The following is a 20,368-nucleotide window of genomic DNA, read 5'->3' as shown; positions in this document are numbered from 1 at the left end:
AACCTGAAGGCACAGCCCATCGTGACTGAGCTTGGGGATCTGCAGCCACGGGAGAGTGACAACTGCAGGCAAGTTTAGATTAGACCTAGAGTTAAGTTATCTAGAGCAGGAGAAAAAGAACTGCCTGTAGCATGCCAGATTTCTGTATAAAATTTTAATTATGTATAAATTTTATGTACATTGTATTTTTTCAAATTGAACAAATTGACCAAACAGAAGCCAAACTTGACATTTTGAAGGAAGAATTTATTTCATGTAAGTAAATCTCAGAAATCTTCATTTTTATATAGAATTTAAGACTTTCTGTGTGTATTTAAGGAGTTCAGGCCTGCAAGCTGCAGCAGGCCTGTGTACCATGTTGGAGGAGCAGATGTGAGCATAAACTGCCACTTCCTGTGAGCAGCTTGAAGGATGAGAGTTTATATCTTGAAAACATAAATGCATTACCCAGGCCTGGTTTCAACATTCTTACATAGGCACTGAATCTAGTTCTATGTAAACCCATGTATGTTGGAATTGCTTCTGACTTTCATTGGCACAAATAAGAGGGGAATCAGGCATGTGGTTTATGGGGTGTCATAAATAACAGGCCAGGGTCTCCCCTCTCCCATACTATGTATAAAGGATATGAATGTGAATGCACATACCACTGATGATACCAGCAGGTATGAAACAAGGAGTGGGCTCTGTATCTGCAAGTGACCCAGTGTTTGTTTGTCCCACAGAGCCTGGGACATCTCTGGGGGGCCAATGGCCTGTGGGGGCAGGTGCTGCTCCTGTGACCTGCCGGCCAGTCCTGCACAGCGCTGAGGTCAGCAGGGCCCAAACACAGCAGGGTCACCTCAGCTGTGCCCAAACATGGCAGGGCTCACCTCAGCTGTGCCCAAACATGGCAGGGCTCACCTCAGCTGTGCCCAGACACAGCAGGCTCACCTCAGCTGTGCCCAAACACGGCAGGGCTCACCTCAGCTGTGCCCAGACACAGCAGGGCTCACCTCAGCTGTGCCCAAACGTGGCAGGGCTCACCTCAGCTGTGCCCACACACAGCAGGGCTCACCTCAGCTGTGCCCAAACATGGCAGGGCTCACCTCAGCTGTGCCCAAACACGGCAGGGCTCACCTCAGCTGTGCCTGCTGCTCCTAGAACGGAGAGGTCATTTTTCATGTGATGTAATGGCAGTGACATATATGGAAAGAATCTATTTTTTACCAAGAACAGAAGTTCACACAGGGTCTTGAAAGATTTCTGCAAGTACCACGAAGTCATCTTTTTAATTGTCCATGATTCCAGATAACCACTCAGGGCTACTGACAAAAAGCAAATAGCAGAATAAAGCAGTTGGTGCCTGTCCCTGGGCAGCCAGGTCTCAGCACTGGGGTCACCCTGCCACAGCCAGCACCTGCCTTGCTGGGGCCTGGGCTGCCACAGTGTCTGCTCCGGAACACACCTCCTGCTCTTCCAGGCAAAAATTGCCCAAATAATGATCTTCTGGGATTGGTCAAGTTATTAGACAACCTGGTTGAGTTTATATTTTCCCAGACAGGGAAACCAGCAGGACAGAAAAAGTGTCCAACCAAAGCAGAAACTTTCTGAGGTTTTGACGGAATACAAATGCATGTAAGACTTCAGTCAATATGAGACATTCTTTTCAACCCCAAATTATGTGCTTTGGTTTACCTTCTCTTATTTCACAGACTGGAAGTCTTTTCTCAATATCTTGTTTTAGTCAGAAAATATTATAGGCATGAAAAGAGATTTTTGAAAGTAAAAACCAGAAACAGTCTCAGTGTTACCAGCCTATGGGTTTCCAAGTTTCCAGGTTCTCCCACTCCCTTTACCTCCACCAGCTTCTAATGTTGCCTTTTGTTCTGACCAGCCAAGGACTGACCTCACATATCTGTTGATATGTGACAGGATCCCACCAGCTCTTCAGTTCTGTAATAATGGGATTTGTTTTTTCTGAATTTATTTTAGTGTCAAATAACTAACGTTCCCAATAAGAGTGCTTGCATCAAAAGATGCAAAAATTTTTTCCTGTTAACTCAGTTCTCTTCCTTGTAGTTGATTTGTATTTTCTTCTGGCCTGCCAAAATAAATATTCAGCATTCAAAAATTTAAAAAGATAGTAATTATTCTTTTTTCTTGGAAGAACAAGCTTTAAAGTAAAAGTATTTCAAATTAAAGTTTAAAATTGTAGAAATTAAGAGGCCATATCGTTTTAAAGACTTTAATTTTCAGCTGATCTCGTGATTTGTGGGGTCAAAAGTTAAAATTTGAACAGCTCTCATAATATCGGTATACCTGATCTTTCACAGCAGCTGTCATGCTGAACCTTTCCTTACAAAATCCTCTGCCCATGCACTTTCCCAAAGCAGTTGTCTTTTAGGATCAGACAACTGCTCACAGTTGCCTTGTCCAGCCTGAAAAAAAGAAACATTAAAAAAAGAGAGACATTATATGTCTTAAATCACTCAAAACCTCTTCTAGACAAACAAATATTTTGAGCTGGAAGTGACGTTTTGGCAAAGCCAGGGAAGTCTGATTCCAGAGTGTGTGATGCTTTGTGCCTCCCCCATCATTTTGTAATTTTATGTGGCAATTATTACATTCATGTCAGTGGCCAAAGGAAGCTCAGCACAGCACAGGGCAGGGCAGGGCAGGGCAGCCACCAGGCAGCCAGGGCTGTGCTGCTGCCAAACAATGTTTGGCACAGCCAAACAATGCCCAGCTCCATGTCTGGGGTGAAAACAAGTGTCCCCAAGTGATGGCTGACAAACCTTGTCCTGGGAATCAAAGCACTTGTGAAAACACTCCAGTGACAGTGGTTGCCTGACATTTCTGGCTGTGGTCTCACTGGTTTGGTTCAGGCAGCGTTTCAGGAGCGAGGGTGTCCCGGGGGCTGCAGGGCTGTGCTGAGGGACAGGCTGTCCATGGACTGCCCATCCCCTCTGTGCCCGTGACCCCTGCCCATGGCACACACAGCCTGGGGGTTCCCTGCACAGCTTTCACTCCCAATGAAATAATTTCCCTACGAGGGAAATAGAACAGACAAATTGTGCCTGAGTTCAGCATGAAAATCTTAACATTTTGGAATAAATTAAGGCATCACCTAAATGGGCAAATTAAATGCAATCTGGTTTTATTTCAGTATTTGTTTTCCTATCTCCCCCATCCAGGCTTTACTCTAGACGCACGCTGCCCGTGCTGCACATTTTGCAATCAGAGCAATCCGGCTCCACTAATGTTTGACCTTGCGAGTTATGATCTCAAGCCTAGTAAACAGCTCATATGGGTTTGGTTTTCGGGATGGTATTTTAGCTTCTCGTAAATGTTCCCTTTGCCTGGCACTGGGATGTCACCAGCCAGTGGAAAATCGGAGAATATGCCAATGTGCTGCTCTGTGCAGGGACAGGGGTGGCAGGTAGGAGGTGAGGCAGGGCTCCCTGGACAGGCCCTTACGGCTGTGAAGGAGCTGCCACTGTGGGTTACACTGGCAGTAGGGCACGGGAGCCTGGGGAGCACTTCAGGCCCCATCAGGTGAGCGTGCACATCTCTCTTACTTCACATCCCATTCTCTATAAACAGAATTATTGATGCTGCTAGTGATTTTGATTTTTCTTCCTTTTTTTGTTTTCACTCCTACCACCTCTTCAAAGACAGAAGAATAGAGCAGGATTAAGGAAGCACAGTCTGAGGTGTAGTGGCAGATGCATACTGCTGCTGTTCGGTGGTGTAACGAAGCTTTGTTTCAGGAAATTCTCTGCAAGCAGACACAGGCTTCCACAGAGGACTCTAACTGGATCTAGTTTGCTTCAAAACTTGCCTCTTTGCACGATTTTCACAGCCAGTAGGGAGAATACAGAGCTGAGTGGGCAAGCTATTATATTCTCAGGGGTTTCATTCTGAGTCTACATAATGATTGACTATTCTATAACTTTGGCATTGGAAGCAGCCTTGGCACCAGTAGTACTGGTACTGCCTTCATGAGTACTGCTCTTCTGTATTGCCTGGGCCATGCTTTCACTGGCCAGATTAAACTGTGCTTAAAGGTATGTTTTTCTATTAGAATTAAATCCTTTATTGGACAGAGAGAGACATAAATACACAATACGATTTTAATTTCTTCACGGTATATTGTACTGGTAATCTCTGATGAAATCTCCTGTCCTATAAAAGCAGAATTGCCATTGTATTAACCAATACACTGAGTAGTGAAGAAATGCTGTGGTTCTGTTCAGTTCTAGACACTGGTGTCACTTTTTTCTTGCCCAGGAGCACTTTGGCATGCCCAGTATTTAGCTCTCTTCAGTACCTACAGATCTCCCTTTCCCTGCCTCATAGTCTTTGATGTATTTATTATCTTTACCATCATCCTGTGCAAAACAGGTGGTCATGAGGGATGCTCATGAGGGGTTCCTCTGCTGAGGGTCATGAATTCTCATACTTTCAACTAAAGTCTAATTTGTAAAATTAACTTCTTTCTAGAAATTCTTCTTTAAACTACCTGGGCTAATCCTCCCTCTTTTCCATCAAAATTGTGATCTGACATTGCTGCGAGTGGGTAAATAATTCTCTCTCTAGCCCTGCATCATCACATTATAATGAGGAGCACTCGATAGCATCTGGAAACACCTGAATACCATGTTCAAAGAATGGCCTAAAAGTGCAAAGCCTTGTTAGGAATTCAGATGCTGGACAAGTATTAGAGCGTATTTTGTTTGTTTTGAAAAAACATCCTTTCTCTACTGGGATGCCCTGCATTTGTGGTGCTTAAATGTTCAGGGGGTTTTACTGGCTCTGTATGGTCAATGTTGTTATTGTCTGGAGCTCAGCTGTCCTGTGACACAGCACCAGAGCCATGCCTCCAGCTGAGGAGACAGTGTCCTCTGGGCTGTGGAGAGTTACCACAGGAAGAATCTAACCCAAGCAGAAAATTCCTGATATTTGGGTTATTACAGAGCAGCCAGGTTGGAAGCTGAGGCCCCAATTGCCCTGTGTAATGAGAGAGGCCCTGAAAGAAAGGTGTGTGATTGGAGCAGCACTTCAAGCTGGGAGCAAAAAATCACAGTGGAGCAGTGCACAGCTCAGAACTGCCCACTGTGGCACCTGCTCCAAGGCCAGCATGAGCCCATGGAATCTCAGGCCAAAAGCCAAGACTTGGTTCCACTCCCAGAAAAGTCAACGAAACCCATTTAAAGTGAAATGATTTCATGCTGTACTGCAGGCTGAGTGACTTGGCAGCATTACTGTTAATAGCATGGTACATCCCAGGTACAAGTTAATGAAGCACAGAGTTACAGCACTTCTGTGTAGCTGGCTAGTGGAGCCTGGGACTAAAACATACTGAAACTGTCATCTGTGGGCAGGATTTCACCTGGCCTTCAGAGTCTGACTGCTCTGGGAACTACCCCAACATTTTCCTACTTAATAAATCCCTTCCCATGGTGCCATTCTCAACATCATCTAATGGCCATCCCATACTGATAGAAGAGCAGCTAAAATTTATCAAGGAATTCAGGACCTGAGTTGTCACCAGGGTGTTTTATGGTGGTAAGTGTTAAGACAGAATGTGCTGAAAAATGACACTAGCCAGGAAGAAGGGCAGGAACCACTGTGTATCAGGAATGTTAAACATCACACAGTGATGGTTCTGACAGTGCAGCATTTCTTTTCCCTGTCCCCTTCCCTTAAAATAGTTTTTCTTAAACCACAAAACTTTGCCTTTCTTTTCTGCTTCACAGACAAGTAGAGCAACTACAGAAACAATCTCCAGAGATGTTCTGCAGATATTTTTCCTTCTTCAGTCTGTGTCTTTTCCTTCCAACCCAAAGGTAAGTGGAAGGCTTGTTTTGTTTTACAGGGAAAATTTGAATTATGTTTCACATAAGTAATGTGGGTCAAAAGGAAACTATGCTTCCAGTTATCCAGCCCATCCAAAGGAAGCTGGGTGCAGTAAGGGATGTGGCATAGAAGAGAGCAACCTGCACAGGTCCCTAAACCACAATATGTCCATTACTAGTGCAACCCCTAATTTCCTGTTCAGAACCAGAGCACAGTTTGTAGGTTTTTGCTGGAAATGCCACCCCACCAGGGCTGCCAACTCTGTTATTACCATCCTTGGACCTACAAGTCGCAAATTTCTTTAATTCTTTGTGTATATAATGTGCAAAAACTGGTTCAGTTCTGCTGTGAGGTCCTGTATGGCCTTAGAACCTGCAGCTACAAGGCCTATTAACCCAGCTTTGAAGGGAACAGAAGAAAAAACATTGGTAAGAGCTGTAAGTCCATGGCTGCTTCCTGCCCAGAGCGGGGTCCTGAGACTGGGAGTGGCAGAGGTTCTGCCTCCCACCTCCTTCTGCCCTGCCCAAAGCAATAACAAACTCCTAAGGATTCACTCAGTGACGCTTTCCTCAAGTGAGCACGAGATCACCTGGGGACACTGCACCAGAACAGTCACCTTGTACAGTCCAAAGCCCCCGTGTCTCTTGCTGTCTGTATGATAGTACAGATCTGTCAGCCTGACAGTGCCAGCTCCTGGCTCCATTGTCCAGTCACAAAGGGTCAGTTTGGACACTCAGTTGGATGCAGCTGGGGCGGTTCTGCCCTCAAAGCTCTGGGGGTGTCTCTGAAGTGCACAGTGCTCCACCTTTCCTCTCCCTGTGTTACTCCTGGCAGTAGCTGTGTGGAGCTGCCTGACATTCACATCTGAGGATGAAGCCTCTTTAGGAGACTAGAGATTAGGGAGGAAGAGCTGTTGGGCAGTAAGATTTGTCTCAGGTTGTCCTAGGCAGGAGGAAAAAGAAATGCATGTTCCCTATATAGACTGTATGAGAAGGAGTGGGAAGGGAAAATTGGGGGTTATTGTTAAAACTTGTGATCTATAGACTTTGCTTGATATCTCTGTGATATTTTAGGAAGATCCTTAAGGTACTGACTGTGTGTACAACCTGTAGCTATCAGCGGAGGCAATTTGCCATTTTTCCACCTCTTCAAGGTGCTCATTATACAGCCAAGATAGCAATGTGAGCAAGTGCTTGTAATTTCAATTATCTACTTGTTTTTAATAACTATTTTATGCAGTTTGCTTGTTTGAGCACAAGCTGCAAATACAGCTGCAGCTGCACACCAGATGTGCCCAGCCCACGCGTCACAGTATGTATTTGTGTCCCCAGGAGGTGCTCCCTGGGTCACGTATCCAGCTTGCACAGCAGCGACACAACATCCCTTCCTGGATTTGAGAACCTCACCATGGGATACAACAAATACCTCCGGCCCTACTTTGGTGGTATGTTGGCTCCATGCATGTGAGCATTTCAAGAACAGCCTGTAAGGCTCAGGTGGAGGGGATGCTTTAAGCTTGTTTTAGAATGCTGCAGTTTAAAAGGTTGTGTTTCTTTCAAAGTAGGTGGTGGCCAGGGCTGCCCTTCCTTCCTGTGCATCCACTGTTGTCTTGAATACCTGGTGCATGTATGTGTGGGCCTTGAGAACATGTCCATCTCTGAGGCTGAGAGCAGGGAATTTATAAACTTCAACATCTCTAGGAAAGACCTGACCAAGTAACTAAATTCTGCTCTAACTGTACAAGCTTTTGTTTAGAGCCTGAGTCTTTGATTTTCTGCTTTACAGATGTTCATGTACAGCTATTTAGTAGATTGCAGCTATAGAGGAACGAAGGCACTCTTCTTGCCAGAAATATTGACTTTTGACACATCTTCTCTTTCCACTGAGACACAAACGTGCTTTAAACCTTGGTGAGACTGGGGAGTAGGGAGCAGGCAGGCATTTAGAAACTTACCTGAGGCTCTTGACCAAATTTGGTGTCAGGTCTCCCACTTTCCAGATGAGTGCTGTAATCACACAGAGTAAAAGGTTTCTCAGAATGACATTCAGCATCTGAAAACTATCAATGAAAGTTTAAAAACCAGCTATGACCATTTTTTATTTCTATTAATTTTGGTTTTCTGCCAGAACCCATTAATGAAACTCTGCTTGACACAAAAATTTCCCATTGACTTTCACAAGGCCTTGGATGTTTCCCATTGTAGACTGACCTGCTGCTACTGAGCTTCTTCCATTTTCTGACCATGGTAATAAATTTCTGGGACAATACAGAATTTGCTGTCTTGTTTTGCCTGGAACGTCTGACCTCATGACTGACTAGTAAAGCTCCTCCAACTCTTGTCACACCAGTGAAGAGATGCTTCTCCATGATGAAACGGAGATCAGCTGCATCTATGGCAGATGTTATACAGAAATGATCAGGACTCTGGTGTCACCTCCTCCAGAGGCCCGAGTCCTCACAGATTGAACCTGTGGTCAGTAACTGGACTGGGCTTCAAGAGTCCAAATAGACGGAGGGCATGAATGACACCTACATTAAAAAAATACATCCTTTGCAAATGAAACTTATTTTGTAACAGCTTAAATCAAGCAACCAAACAAACAAAGCCAAAACCACCTGGAAAACGATTTAGAAATTGTGACCCTTGGACATTCCTAAGTGTCATTTAAATGATGAAACTGAGTTTTAGCAATCCCAAGAGGAAAGGCATTGCTGTGTCGCCTCTTAGGCAGAGGCATGTCTTGGAAAGCCCTGCTTGGAGCCCCACATTCGTCCCGGGGATCAGACAAACCAGGCACAACCTAATGCACAGTTTGTGTCTCTGCGCTGGTGCAGCATTTCCCTCTGCAGGGCCGCTGCTGGCTCCGGGCCCTTCCCGGCTGGTTCCCGGGGCGTACCCGGCGATTCCCGGCCGTTCCCGGAGATTCCCGGTCGCTCCCGGGCCATGCCTGGGCCGTTCCCGGCTGGTTCCCGGGGCGTACCCGGCGATTCCCGGCCGTTCCCAGCGATTCCCGGTCGCTCCGGGCCGTTCCCGGGCGGTGCCGCCCTCTCGCGGTGGATCTCCGCAGTCGGTGTCAGCACTCCCCAGATCCAGGGCGAGTGCTGAAAGTTGGTTTGCAAATAGAACGGTCGAGTAGTAACTAACAAGAGGCAAAGGCTGTTGCACTTGCGGTTCGTTCCCGGGAATCAGTGCATTCCTGCCTCCCAGAGCACCGGGGCTGCCCATGGCTGCCGTGCGTGGGCAGAGCTGCGAGCAGAGCCCAGTGCGGAGTCAGCGGCCGGGCCGCTCCGGGGGGGTGCTGGGAGGCAAGGGACAGTGGCCCTGTCTGCCCGGCCACGCACAAATGCCACTGAAATGCTGCCGATCCAAACTGCTCAGCTTCACAGATGGTGCTGGTGGGTATTTGCCCTCTGCTACCAGCACCAGAAGAGAACTCCAGCTCCCTGACAGTGATAACTGTATTTTGGATCATGTAATCTTGTGAGCCTAATGCTCTTTGGCCCTCTGTGGTTTTAGGGATAGCGTGTGAGGCTGGGGGCAGTGCCCACGCTGCACAGCATCCTGAGTGGCTTTACTGTGCCCTTCACACTTCCCTTCTGTCTGCTGAGGCATTTCTTTCCCTCCACAGGAGAACCTGTTCAAATTGCAATGAGTCTGGACATTGCAAGTATTTCCAGTATATCCGAGAGCAACATGGTAAGTGAAAGAATTTTTATTTTATGAGATAAGAGCCTGAGAGACTTGGCATGTATTCTGTGACCACAGAAATGGTCACTTGAAGCTACTTTGCTGTTCTGGGCTATTGACCACTTTCAGAGGTCTGATGAAAACAGGACTCATCTATGACTGCAGACTGTGTAGATGCCGTAGTAATGTGGGCTTGCAAGTAAATAGAAGTGGCTCCAAAGGTCCTACTGGTCAAAAATTCAGCACCTCGTGGAAATCAGGCCCCTTGGGAATGGAAAAAATCAATACTGTGTGGCATTTCCTCTCCCTTACCTTTCCTCCATGTAGGAGCCCTTTGTGTGGGACAGGGATGGGCTCTGTTGGACGTGCTGGCACTGACTGAAATCCCAGACAGGGTTTTTTCTCAAGGAGAAGTAAGGCTTTGAGCTGAGACACAGGCTGAGGCTCAAAGGACTGGCCTTCCCAAGGAAAGAAAAAAAACCCGAAACATCTCTTAAATCTTCCCATCACTGGTGAGTCTGGTACATTCTGCTTCTGATAATAGCTGGATTTCAAACACTGATCACTGAAAGCTCCTGTTTTGGGTTGGCCAAAATCATAGGCAACTTGGGTAAATTCAGCAAATAATTTCAGTCCAAACAGTTAGAAGGTCATTCAGGAAAAATGTCGACACTTAATTTCTGCATTTTCAAGACTACCACCACCAATTATGTTTTTCTGCCTCCTTCTAACAAATTAAACAAGTTCACTAAATAAAATATTTTAACTTTGTTAAAGGTTTTAATTTTGGGGAAGGAGCAGAACCAACAAAATCAATTATTCACAAACCTCTCACTTAATTGAAGTGCCTTGTAAAATAGATCATGTTCTGGAGTTTTTCTGGATGATCCATCTAAATTTCTTTGACCATATGGAAAATATTGCAGAGGCTCACTCTGTGTCTTGCTCAAAGCTGGAAAATCAACCAGGATTCTTCACTTTTGTCACTACTATAACTCACTGTATTGAAAGCCATAACAAGGCTTTGACTTTTTTTTACTCCATCACAGGCCAAGAGTGAATTTTTAAAAGTTGCAAAAGCTAACACTGATATTCCTTAATTCCTTAGAGCATTTTAAAAACTAGAGATGGAATGAAGCAGAACTGCTTGATCTTCCAAAGCCAGGCAGCATTTCTGTGGTGAAACAGTGACTTCAGGCTGTTAACACAAGTGCCAGTCCAGCAGTGCCAGTCCGTCTGTGACAGAGATGTTCTGAAAATAAAAGGCATTACTGGTTGAATGTACTTGGACTGTAAGGGTGGAAGTGAAATAGTCCAGTACTGCCTGTGTGTGTCCAGAAGGCTCAGCAAAGCATTGGCTTCAGAGCTGAGTGAGTGCTGCTTATTCTTTTCTGCTGGGGCTCTGTGAAAATGCTTCAGCCACTGCAGGTTGATTTTGGCAGGCTAAACACAAGTTAATCCCAGTGTCCTTAGATTCAAAACTCCTGTTAAAAGATATCACTTTAGTTTTTTCCTTTGTTTGGGGCTTTTTTAAGACCTCAGTGAAGTAACAGGTTGGATTCACTTACCTTTTTTCCTCCAGTGCCAGTGTGTCTTTCACGATCATATTTATAGTGCGTGTGGAATTTCCCAGCTCTAGACAATGACTCATCTGTAATGTCAATGACTTACTGGGTGGCCTCAAGTGTGTGTTTCCCATATGTTTTCTTACCTGCACAATGAACACAAAAAAATATCAATCACAGTAATTGCTCATTATTTTAAAAAAAGCACTGTAAGTATAATCTTTAGTCCTCAAACACCATACCTTAGAATATAGTATATTAAAAATATTACTGAATAAATAAAACTACGCTGAAAATAAAGCTTGAGGCTTCATTGAAGTTTGGCTGTGACAGGTTAAACAAATGTGTGCCATGTCTCTTGTCACACGTGGCATGCCCATGGCTGTGCTGTGCAGGTTCTGGACATGCATCCTCACAGGCTCTCCTCTCTTTCCCAGGATTACACAGCTACCATATCCCTGCGGCAGCGCTGGACAGACCCCCGGCTGGTCTTCCACGGCAACAGGAGCTTCACGCTGGATGCTCGCCTGGCGGAGCTGCTCTGGGTGCCAGACACCTACATCGTGGAGTCCAAAAGGTCCTTCCTGCACGACGTCACCGTGGGCAACCGTCTCATCAGGCTGTTCTCTAATGGCACCATCTTGTATGCCTTGAGGTGAGTCACCCTTTGCTTTGGGGCTGAGGGGTCAGAATAGATTCCCAGAATTACACCGGACAGCAGCTGTCACGGGTCAGGAGCTTAGGGTCAATGAGCCTACTGTGACCATACTCTTCCAATGCATTTCCCCCTGTTCTGGCCTCCTGCAAATGCCAGTCAAGGATCAGGATTTCTCATCATGGTATATGCTGTGTCCTGCACTCAGAAAGCTCACAAGTTTCGGTGTCACCCAAGAAAAGTTGAGTCAGGTGGAGACAGAGGAGGAATGGAAAGAGGACATCATAACAGTGAAAGTTTAACTGATAGTTGAAACCTGTTTGTTTATCCAGTGCCATGTAGCAATGACTTCTGTTTTTTACCAAAAACTGTATATGTCTGTGTACTGCAGGAATGTGCTCTGTGGTTGTGTTAGCAGTTCCTACTGTGCTCTGTCTCGTTACTCCCAGTAACTAGGTCCCAGTTACCTCAACTGCAAAGTAAAACTCATTTACCTCCCCATGAGAGCAAGCCAGAATATGTGTGCCCTTCATTAACGTTCCTTCACGTCACAAGTGGTGACTTCTTCAGACGTGCAAGCTGTAGCACTGGAAAAAAATGTGAATCTACACCGAATCTCCCACCAGAGCAAAGCAAAATTCCTGCTTGGGTTACATATTCATCAGGGTGGCTGCAGAGAGCACATGCTCTTAAGGAGGGTTCTAAATTCATTCATTTCATAGGCCTAATGACAGAGCAAAGTCTTTGTCATCCAGTTTGTTATGTAAAACAGGTATTTCATTACATGCTTTTATTGCAACTTTCAGAGTTCTTTCTCCTCCTACAGAATCACTACTACTGTTGCCTGTAACATGGACCTGTCAAAATATCCTATGGACACACAAACATGCAGACTGCAGCTGGAAAGCTGTAAGTGTAACATTCTAGAAAACTCTAAATTTGTTTATTCATAAATAACTACATATCTTGAATATTTGGATTCAGTGCAGTGGCTTTCTGGAGTAGACTTTCAGTCCTGCAGATACTAATGTCCAAAAGAAAACAACTTTTGCATCATCAATTTTCAAATGTTTGTGTTAAAATCCACGGTCCAGAGAATTTCTGTCACTGTGCAGACTATGCAAAAAGAGTGATAATAATGAATATTTATATTGAAATGCAGATATTTCAATTTTGCACAGAAAAGTTGAAGTAATATTGGCTGGTTTTCCAAATTTGGTACCTTTTGAACACATAGCTTCTTCAAAACTAACTTGTGGGGTATGGCAAGGAACAACCTCTCACATTTTTAGGTATCTAGTACCCTTGTCAACAGAAGAGTCTCTGACTGGGAAGTCTCAAGAAAAGGAATTGTCAGTGAGTTCTGCTCTCAATGAGATTAAAAGTTCATCTATGGCAATGCTGGCTGAGAAAGGCTCCAGGAAAATTTAGACCACTCCAGGGTTGTTAGCCCAGAACTCAGCCAGCTCTGCTGCTGTGTGCTGCGAAGCTCCACAATGAGCAGGCTTCATCTCCTGCTTGATGGCACAAAACCAAACATCTCAGCACTGAAAACATCATCTTTTTAACTTCTGAGGTTGCAGCATGAAGCACCTAGGGAAGCACATATTATTTTCACATTAAAATCATATTAGTTCACCATGGTTAACTTTATTACAAAGCACAGCTCTTGAAATAATAATGATTGGCCTCTTCTGCTAAAGCGGAGCTTGTTTGGGCCTGGTTTAAAAGTGATTGGATCCTACATCATGTTGAGTTGCTGTATAATTCCAATGAAATTACATACACATTGCCCACTGGAGATTTCATTAGGATAAGTGCCCAGAAATAATGCTATTTAAATATATACCAGATGAATTAACAACAATCTATCATTTATTATAAAATTTTCCTGAGTAACTACAATTTATAAAACCACTTAGAAACTTAGAAAAGTCGTATGCTTAGGATTCTACTCAGGGATTCATACTCTGGACACCTAATTTAGGAGCTTATCTCGCTCAAGCTCTGGTAATTTGTGTCTAATAAGAAAACACAATTAGATGAAAACAGAGCTGCAACTGCATCTGATTCCTCCTACCAGGACGAACGGGTTATTACCAGAATCACAGTGTCCTTACGCGTGGTCTCAAATAAAATAAAATAATTACATCAGTGAGACTGATGGGCTTGTTTCCTAAATTAAGTGAAATTTTTGAAGAGAATGGCAGGCTGGTGATTCAGTACAAGCTTTATCTCTCAGACTGAGATATCCCTCAGTCCAACCTGAGGTTATGCCATCACTTACATTCCTGGAAGCACTTACTCAGGTGGCATATACGGAGTCCCACTTCTTTGGAGGCAGGAATTTGGTGTTACTTAAATGTCAGGGGCATTTATTTGTCCTCAGTAACTTAATGCCTTTGGGGATAGGAGGAATGATTTGTAGAAACAGTTGCCTTTATAAGCAAGTTTTCTGGGCAATGCGTATCCAGTCAGAGGAACCTAGTTCATAACCATGTAGCAGTCTCAGTTCTAAGCTTCTGACTGACTGAAAATGCATTTTCTCCTATTTTTAGGCACTTGAATAGGTGATTCAGTGAAATGTGCTTCTGCTCCTTGGTAAGGGACTCAGTGGGATCTGAATTCTCTATTTTTAAGCACTGTGTATCTCCTGCTCTCCTCTCAGACTGAAGAGACTACATTTGAGGCTTACTTGCTGCAGTGTTTAATCCTGCTGCATGTAATCAAGCTGTGCATGACAGCAATCGATTATCTTTAAATCAGAAATACCCCATGTAAAGGATTGAAATAGACTCTCTGCAGACTTGCATGTTGTGTGTCGTTCCCAAAGGCACGTGTTCCTATTGAAATCTGGACCAGGAGACAAAGTGCAGCAATGAAGGCACAGCCAAGGTCCACCTGTGGTCTGACACAGCTCTGAGGGCCTTTGTCCAGCCTGTAGTGCCTGGATCGTGGCTGTGTTCCCCCTCAGGACTCAGAGCAGGGCAGCAACCAAGCTGTAATGGCTAAACCACAGTCAGACAGGTCTCTGTGTTCTCCTTAGGGGGCTATGATGAAAACGATGTCACCTTCACATGGCTGAGAGGAAATGACTCTGTCCATGGCATGGAGCAGCTGCGGCTCTCCCAGTACACGGTGGAGCGTTACTACACCCTGGTCGCCAAGTCACAGCAGGAGACAGGTAAATTTGTGAAAGAAAAAGGTAAGGAAAGCTCTTGGGTATTTCCCATCACATCTCCACACATACCTGAAGAAACCTTCTCCCTTCTTTCTATAAAGTTACAGTAACTGGGAGTAAAATTAATTTTTAAAATATACTTTTGATTGTAAATTACAATTCTATCATGATGGAATAACATCTCTTTGTACATCAGAATTCAATGTCTTTTTCATTATCAGTGTAAATACTCTTCTCTCCAATCACAGACACTGTGAAAGGGGGGCAAAACTTCCTTAGAAGGTTTTAAAAATAACAGTGTTTTGTTGTTCTGTTGTGTACACAGCCCATGAACAACACAGACTTTGTTTCTACGTTTCAAAGGGAGCTATTGTTTAAACAGCAGAACTATATCCTGAAAACATTACTGATCCAACCCCAGAACCCTTATGTCAGTATTTACAAATAATTGATTTTAAAAAATTGACTGAATTTTTTTGAGCAGAAAAGGATACCATTATCAAAGATCACAAATTGCTAATGAAAACAGAGCATCAAATTCCTTGTGATGATAAGGTAGTGGGATGCTTTGGGATGTGAGCCAGAGCCTGCTGAAATCGAGAGACAAATCTTTTGTGTGTTTCTCAGCCATCAGATGAGCCTGAACTTGGCAATGCCCCTTCCAAGCAGTGTTGGGAAAAGTGCACTGAGCTGAGTGTGCGAGAGCAGGGGACAGCACCAGCCCTGCTCTGCTCCCAGTTAAGGCACTGCTGTCACATACTTCCACTGGGGCTGAAGCCCAGGAGCCCCTCTGCAAACCCTGCATCATTGGATGTCCCTGCCCTGTCAGTGCTGTGTGTCCTCTCGTGTGGGATGTGTTGGCAAAGCAAGCCCTCTGAGGTGAAGCAATGCCTCCCCCACAATCATGGTGTGGCTCTGCTGAGGTCCCTCAGCTGAAGGGCTGGTGCTGGGCTGGTCCAGTTTCACTTCAGGTGTCCTTGGGAATCTCACGCTCACTGAGTTTCTTCCTTTCATGATCAGGCAGTTACCCACGTCTGATATTACAGTTTGAGCTAAGAAGAAATGTACTTTACTTCATTTTGGAGACCTATGTGCCCTCCACTCTGCTCGTCATGTTGTCCTGGGTTTCTTTTTGGATCACATTGGACTCAGTGCCTGCAAGAACCTGCATTGGTGAGTTATTGCCTGAGGAATTGAGAAGACTTAAGCTGGCAGGGCAGCCTCTGAAGGTTGGGTAGATGGTCCTTTTCTTGAGCTCTCTGCTCCGGGATAGTCTGTTGACCTTCTGCTGTTGCTTGGGGCAGAGCTGGGTTAGCATGGAGGATGTGCTGTGGCAGGTACACGTGCCCACCTGCCAAGGCTCCCAGGAGATTCACAGCAGAGAGTAGAGGACAGAGCACACATTCTTTGTGGTGTGCTTTGGAGGGAGCAGGATGGGGGAATTTTTTACAGAAAGCCAGAAAAAGAAGAGAGTCAAGTGCTTATTGGAGCCAAGTTGTCAACAGCAGGGAGAGCCTGTGTGAAACTTGTAGCTAGTGCTGCAAAAGCATTTCAGTTGCTGCGATGGATGATTTGGATTTGGTAAGAAATGATATGAGCAACAACATGGGCAGAAGGGTAGGCCAGGACTTTTCCAAAGAGTCCACAAGAGAAGGTATCTCTTTTTCTGCTTTCCAAGGAGTTACAACAGTGCTTTCCATGACAACTCTGATGATCGGCTCACGAAGTTCACTTTCAAAAACCAACTGTTTCATTAAGGCCATTGATGTTTATCTTGGCATCTGCTTCAGCTTCATCTTTGGTGCCCTTGTGGAATATGCAGTGGCTCACTACAGCTCATCACAAAAGTGTGCACCTAAAGTACCTCAAGAGGTAAGGCCTGATAAGCCCAGAGATCTTGGATTGGCAGCAATTAGTTCTCCATTAACTGAATAAGACAAATGGTCTTCCTGTTACAGGTACATTAACACTGGCTTCTCCTAAATGGCACTAAATCTTTATTTTTGTGTGCAGCAAGCACATGAATAGCTCTAGAGCACTGTGTCTCTGACAGACTTCTGAGCAGCAGCCTCAGCTGACAGTCATATTGGGTTCATCAGACCACATTCAGGAAGGCACTTTGGCCTGCCACTGGAATTGGGTCTGTGGCCCTGAACTGAGCTCACGTGAGCATGAAGCACCTCTGCTCCTTTCAAAATGCAGCCAGAGAAGACTCGGTATAACAAACCTCTTTGCTCTCCTATGGAATAACTCTGATTAGGAAGGTACTTTGCTCTTTTTTTTACAAAGGAAATATGAACCCTTCTTCCTCCCTTCCCAGAAGACACTACCAAACATCAGTCCCACCATGTTCCATGGGGATTGCAAGAGTACATTGTTCAAGTGCTCTGCTTTAGCGTGAGAAATTAAAAAGTCAGCTATGACCATAGTCCAGTAGTCATCAAAGGCCCAAATCCTGTCAGAGGGAAAAGAGGTTTCCCACTTCAATGCTGTGTTCCCCAGCCATTAAGTTACTGAGTAGACATGAAGGATGGATGTCCAGGAGGAGATGCATGTTGGGTTGCACTGGGTTGCTCAGTGACAGAGTGAGACTTGCTCAAGGTCTAAAAATACCTCTAGAAATACAGTGGTGGAAACACAGGCATCTCTGGGACCTCAGGCCCTCCTAAAAATAGGAAGCAGCTGAAAGGCGTGTTTGAGTGGACCACATACAACCACTCTTTTATCTATATCCTTATGGTTTCCTTCCTCTGCAGGAGAAGACGGATCCTAAAACTAGCTCTGCACTCTTGTTTCCTAGGGGCCAGCAAATAAGATCACTAAAGAAATGGAAGATGTCAACATCACTAATATCCTCAACAATTCCATCACCAGCTATAAACAGAAAATCAGCTTCACAAGCATTGAAATTTCCAGTGATAATGTTAACTGCAGTGATTTGACTATGAAAAGCCATGAGAAAATCAAATGTGTCTTGAGAAACAAAATGCACAGGATTATTGGTTATTTCACAATTCAGAACCCCGGCAATGTGGACCACTACTCCAAATTGCTTTTCCCTTTGTTTTTCATGCTGGTCAATGTGTTTTATTGGGCTTATTATCTATATTTTTAGTAGAAGTTAGTTGCTTCATCCTCCTACTTCAGCAGGAAAGGAATTGAGCCAATGGGTATCCAGGTATCTAACATCGGTGAATTCAATGTGGACAAAATGCTTGTGTCCTCAGGTACCCAGCAGAAGAGTGTGTGAGGTGTGCAAGATGCAACACTGACTGGACAGCAGCCTGTTCAGCTGAGTGGCTGTGCTGGGCCCTGTCACTCGTACCTGTGTTTCCTTTCAGCATCTCACCTGCTGGAGATGGGTGTGCAGGACTGCACGGAGCAGAGCACTGCAGGTGGCAAAATTGTTTTGGTAGCCTGGAGCAGGTTAGAACCTTCAAGTTTAGATCTCCAAGAGAGTGTATAGGATTATACAAACAAAAACAAAGCTGTTATTCTTTGTTTGCCAGAGATAACAGAGGGACTGTGATTGCTTCCTCAGTAGCTGCTCTGTTGCAGTGGGAGAAGCCGAGCGCAGCAGCACGCTGTGTGCTCAGGAGCTGGGCATGGTGCTTCCTGGGGGCACGCAGTGCCAGGCTGGGGATTTTGGTCCTGCTGGCTGTGGTGTGCTTTTAACGCCTGTCACTCATTGAGGTAATCCTCACTTGCTGAAGTTCTCCCTCCCTCAGACAGACGGAGGGCTTGCTGTTTGTAGTGAGCAAAATTTTTTCAGAGATTTGGGAACACAAAATAGAGGCAGCAAAATTGTTTGGTAACCCATCTCTTATACTCCTCCTGCTGTGCTGCAGTTGAACAGATTCTACCACCTTCCATGTCTTCCTCACACATTATTTTTTAGCCTGGAGAATGCTTCCTTCAGCTTTCACTGTTATAAGCAGCTCTCATTTCTTGCCAGCCACAGGCTTGAGTGGCCCATTTGTCATCCCCTCTTTTATGTGGCTGTGCAGCTGTGGCAAGTCAATACTGCTGGGTGAAAAACACGTGTGGGCTGAGGGAGGGTAGTCTAAATCACCCTTTCACTCTCTATTTTAGCCTGGAAAAGTGTTACTTTTCTGCAGAAATTCAGATTCTAAGTGGGCTCTGGAAACTGCCCAAAGTCATCTTTCTTTATCCTGCAATCAGCAGGACCCAGAGCTTTCTTTTAAAGATAAATTAAATGTGGTGCACACACAGTTATGTGCCATTTGGTACTGTGCAGCTTAAGGCTACTGGAAGTCTTTATTTCCTGGTTATAAAATTGACATTTTATGGCAGATTTCTCCCCGACCTTTTTTGGTCTATGCTACTTTTGTAATTGGGAGGGTGTAATCCTGCAGTTCTGTGGGCAGGACTGGAATTGCCTGCAATGGCCGCCATTCAGCACAGTTCTGATTGAGTGAGGCCTCTCAGCAGGCAGCTTATATTACAGTGTTTGCTTAGAGTAAGAATCTCTTACTGGGGGTTCCTCTACAAGGTGGGCAGAGCACGCAAAACTATAGATTTTTTACTTTAATAACTTTTTATTGAACCATTTCACTGTGCTATATTGTGAGGGATCTAAACCTCATATTCATAAATCATAGCTTTTACAAAAAGCAGCACGAGAAAACAAAGGGGAACAGACTGACAATGGCAAGTGAATAAACACAAACTCCAATAATGAAATGTTGTCTTGTATATACTGGCATTTAAAGTCCATTCCATAAAATGTAATAAAGTGAATGTTTGTGATATGAACACAACCCCCCAGAGAGATACTCTATTAAAAAAATCATTACCTTCTTTCTGTATCAGTTTCTTTCTGTAAAACCCAACTAAAATGTCCTAATGTGCTCCAGCCACCAAATATTAATGTTAACAAAAGGAATTTCTTTGTACAAAGCCCTCTAAGATCAAGTCCAACTGTTCCCCCAACACTGCCAAGGCCACCACTAACCCATGTCCCCAAGTGCCACATCCACACAGCTTTTAAATCCCTGAAGGGATGGGGACTCCACCCTCTGCCCTGGGCACTCTTTTCCAATGCCACCACCCTTCCAGTGAAGAAAGTTTCCCCGATATCCACTCCAAACTTCCCCTGGCACAGCTTGAGGCTATTTCCTCTCCTGTCCCTTGTTCCCTGGGAGCAGAACCCGACAGCCCCCCCCAGCTCCCCCCTCCTGTCAGGGAGTTGCAGAGCCAGAAGGTCCCCCCTGAGCCTCCTTTTCTCCAGGCTGAGCCCCCCCAGCTCCCTCAGCTGCTCCTCATCAGACTTGTGCTTCATACTCTTCCCCAGAAAGGCCTCTTCCAGCCTGACCAATTCCATGATTACAGCAGCCAGCCACCCTCAAGACTTGCTTTCATTACCTGCAGCTTTTGTTACAACTTTGATGTTTTGCCATTGTTCAGGACTTGTTCT

At 44.8% G+C, this 20,368-nt stretch overlaps 1 protein-coding gene across 5 annotated transcripts; it reads left to right on the top strand.

Annotated features, from left to right (window-relative positions):
• The first annotated feature begins 323 nt into the window (after positions 1-323).
• Positions 324-19,714, top strand: GABRP (gamma-aminobutyric acid type A receptor subunit pi). Of its 5 annotated transcripts, none has more exons than XM_051771735.1 (10): positions 324-665; positions 5,742-5,831; positions 7,173-7,285; positions 9,472-9,539; positions 11,533-11,750; positions 12,577-12,659; positions 14,797-14,934; positions 15,952-16,104; positions 16,610-16,803; positions 17,732-19,714. In XM_051771735.1, exons 1-10 carry the CDS (start codon positions 628-630, stop codon positions 18,044-18,046), a joined length of 1,410 nt encoding a protein of 469 aa, XP_051627695.1. In that variant the 5' UTR covers positions 324-627; the 3' UTR covers positions 18,047-19,714. The 5 variants fall into 5 exon arrangements, with proteins under 5 accessions (XP_051627695.1, XP_051627698.1, XP_051627699.1 ...); XM_051771738.1 differs by lacking the exon at positions 17,732-19,714 and adding an exon at positions 16,890-17,591; XM_051771736.1 differs by lacking the exon at positions 324-665 and adding an exon at positions 4,285-5,554 and having other exon boundaries at positions 5,747-5,831.
• The last annotated feature ends 654 nt before the right edge of the window (positions 19,715-20,368 follow it).

Source organism: Manacus candei, unplaced genomic scaffold (genome assembly GCF_025592945.1).
Source record: "Manacus candei isolate 608988 ecotype Guabito, Panama unplaced genomic scaffold, ASM2559294v1 h1tg000141l, whole genome shotgun sequence".
NCBI classification, from domain to species: Eukaryota; Metazoa; Chordata; class Aves; order Passeriformes; family Pipridae; genus Manacus; species Manacus candei.
Note: the sequence above shows the minus strand (reverse complement) of the source record. Positions and strands in the feature narration are given on the sequence as shown.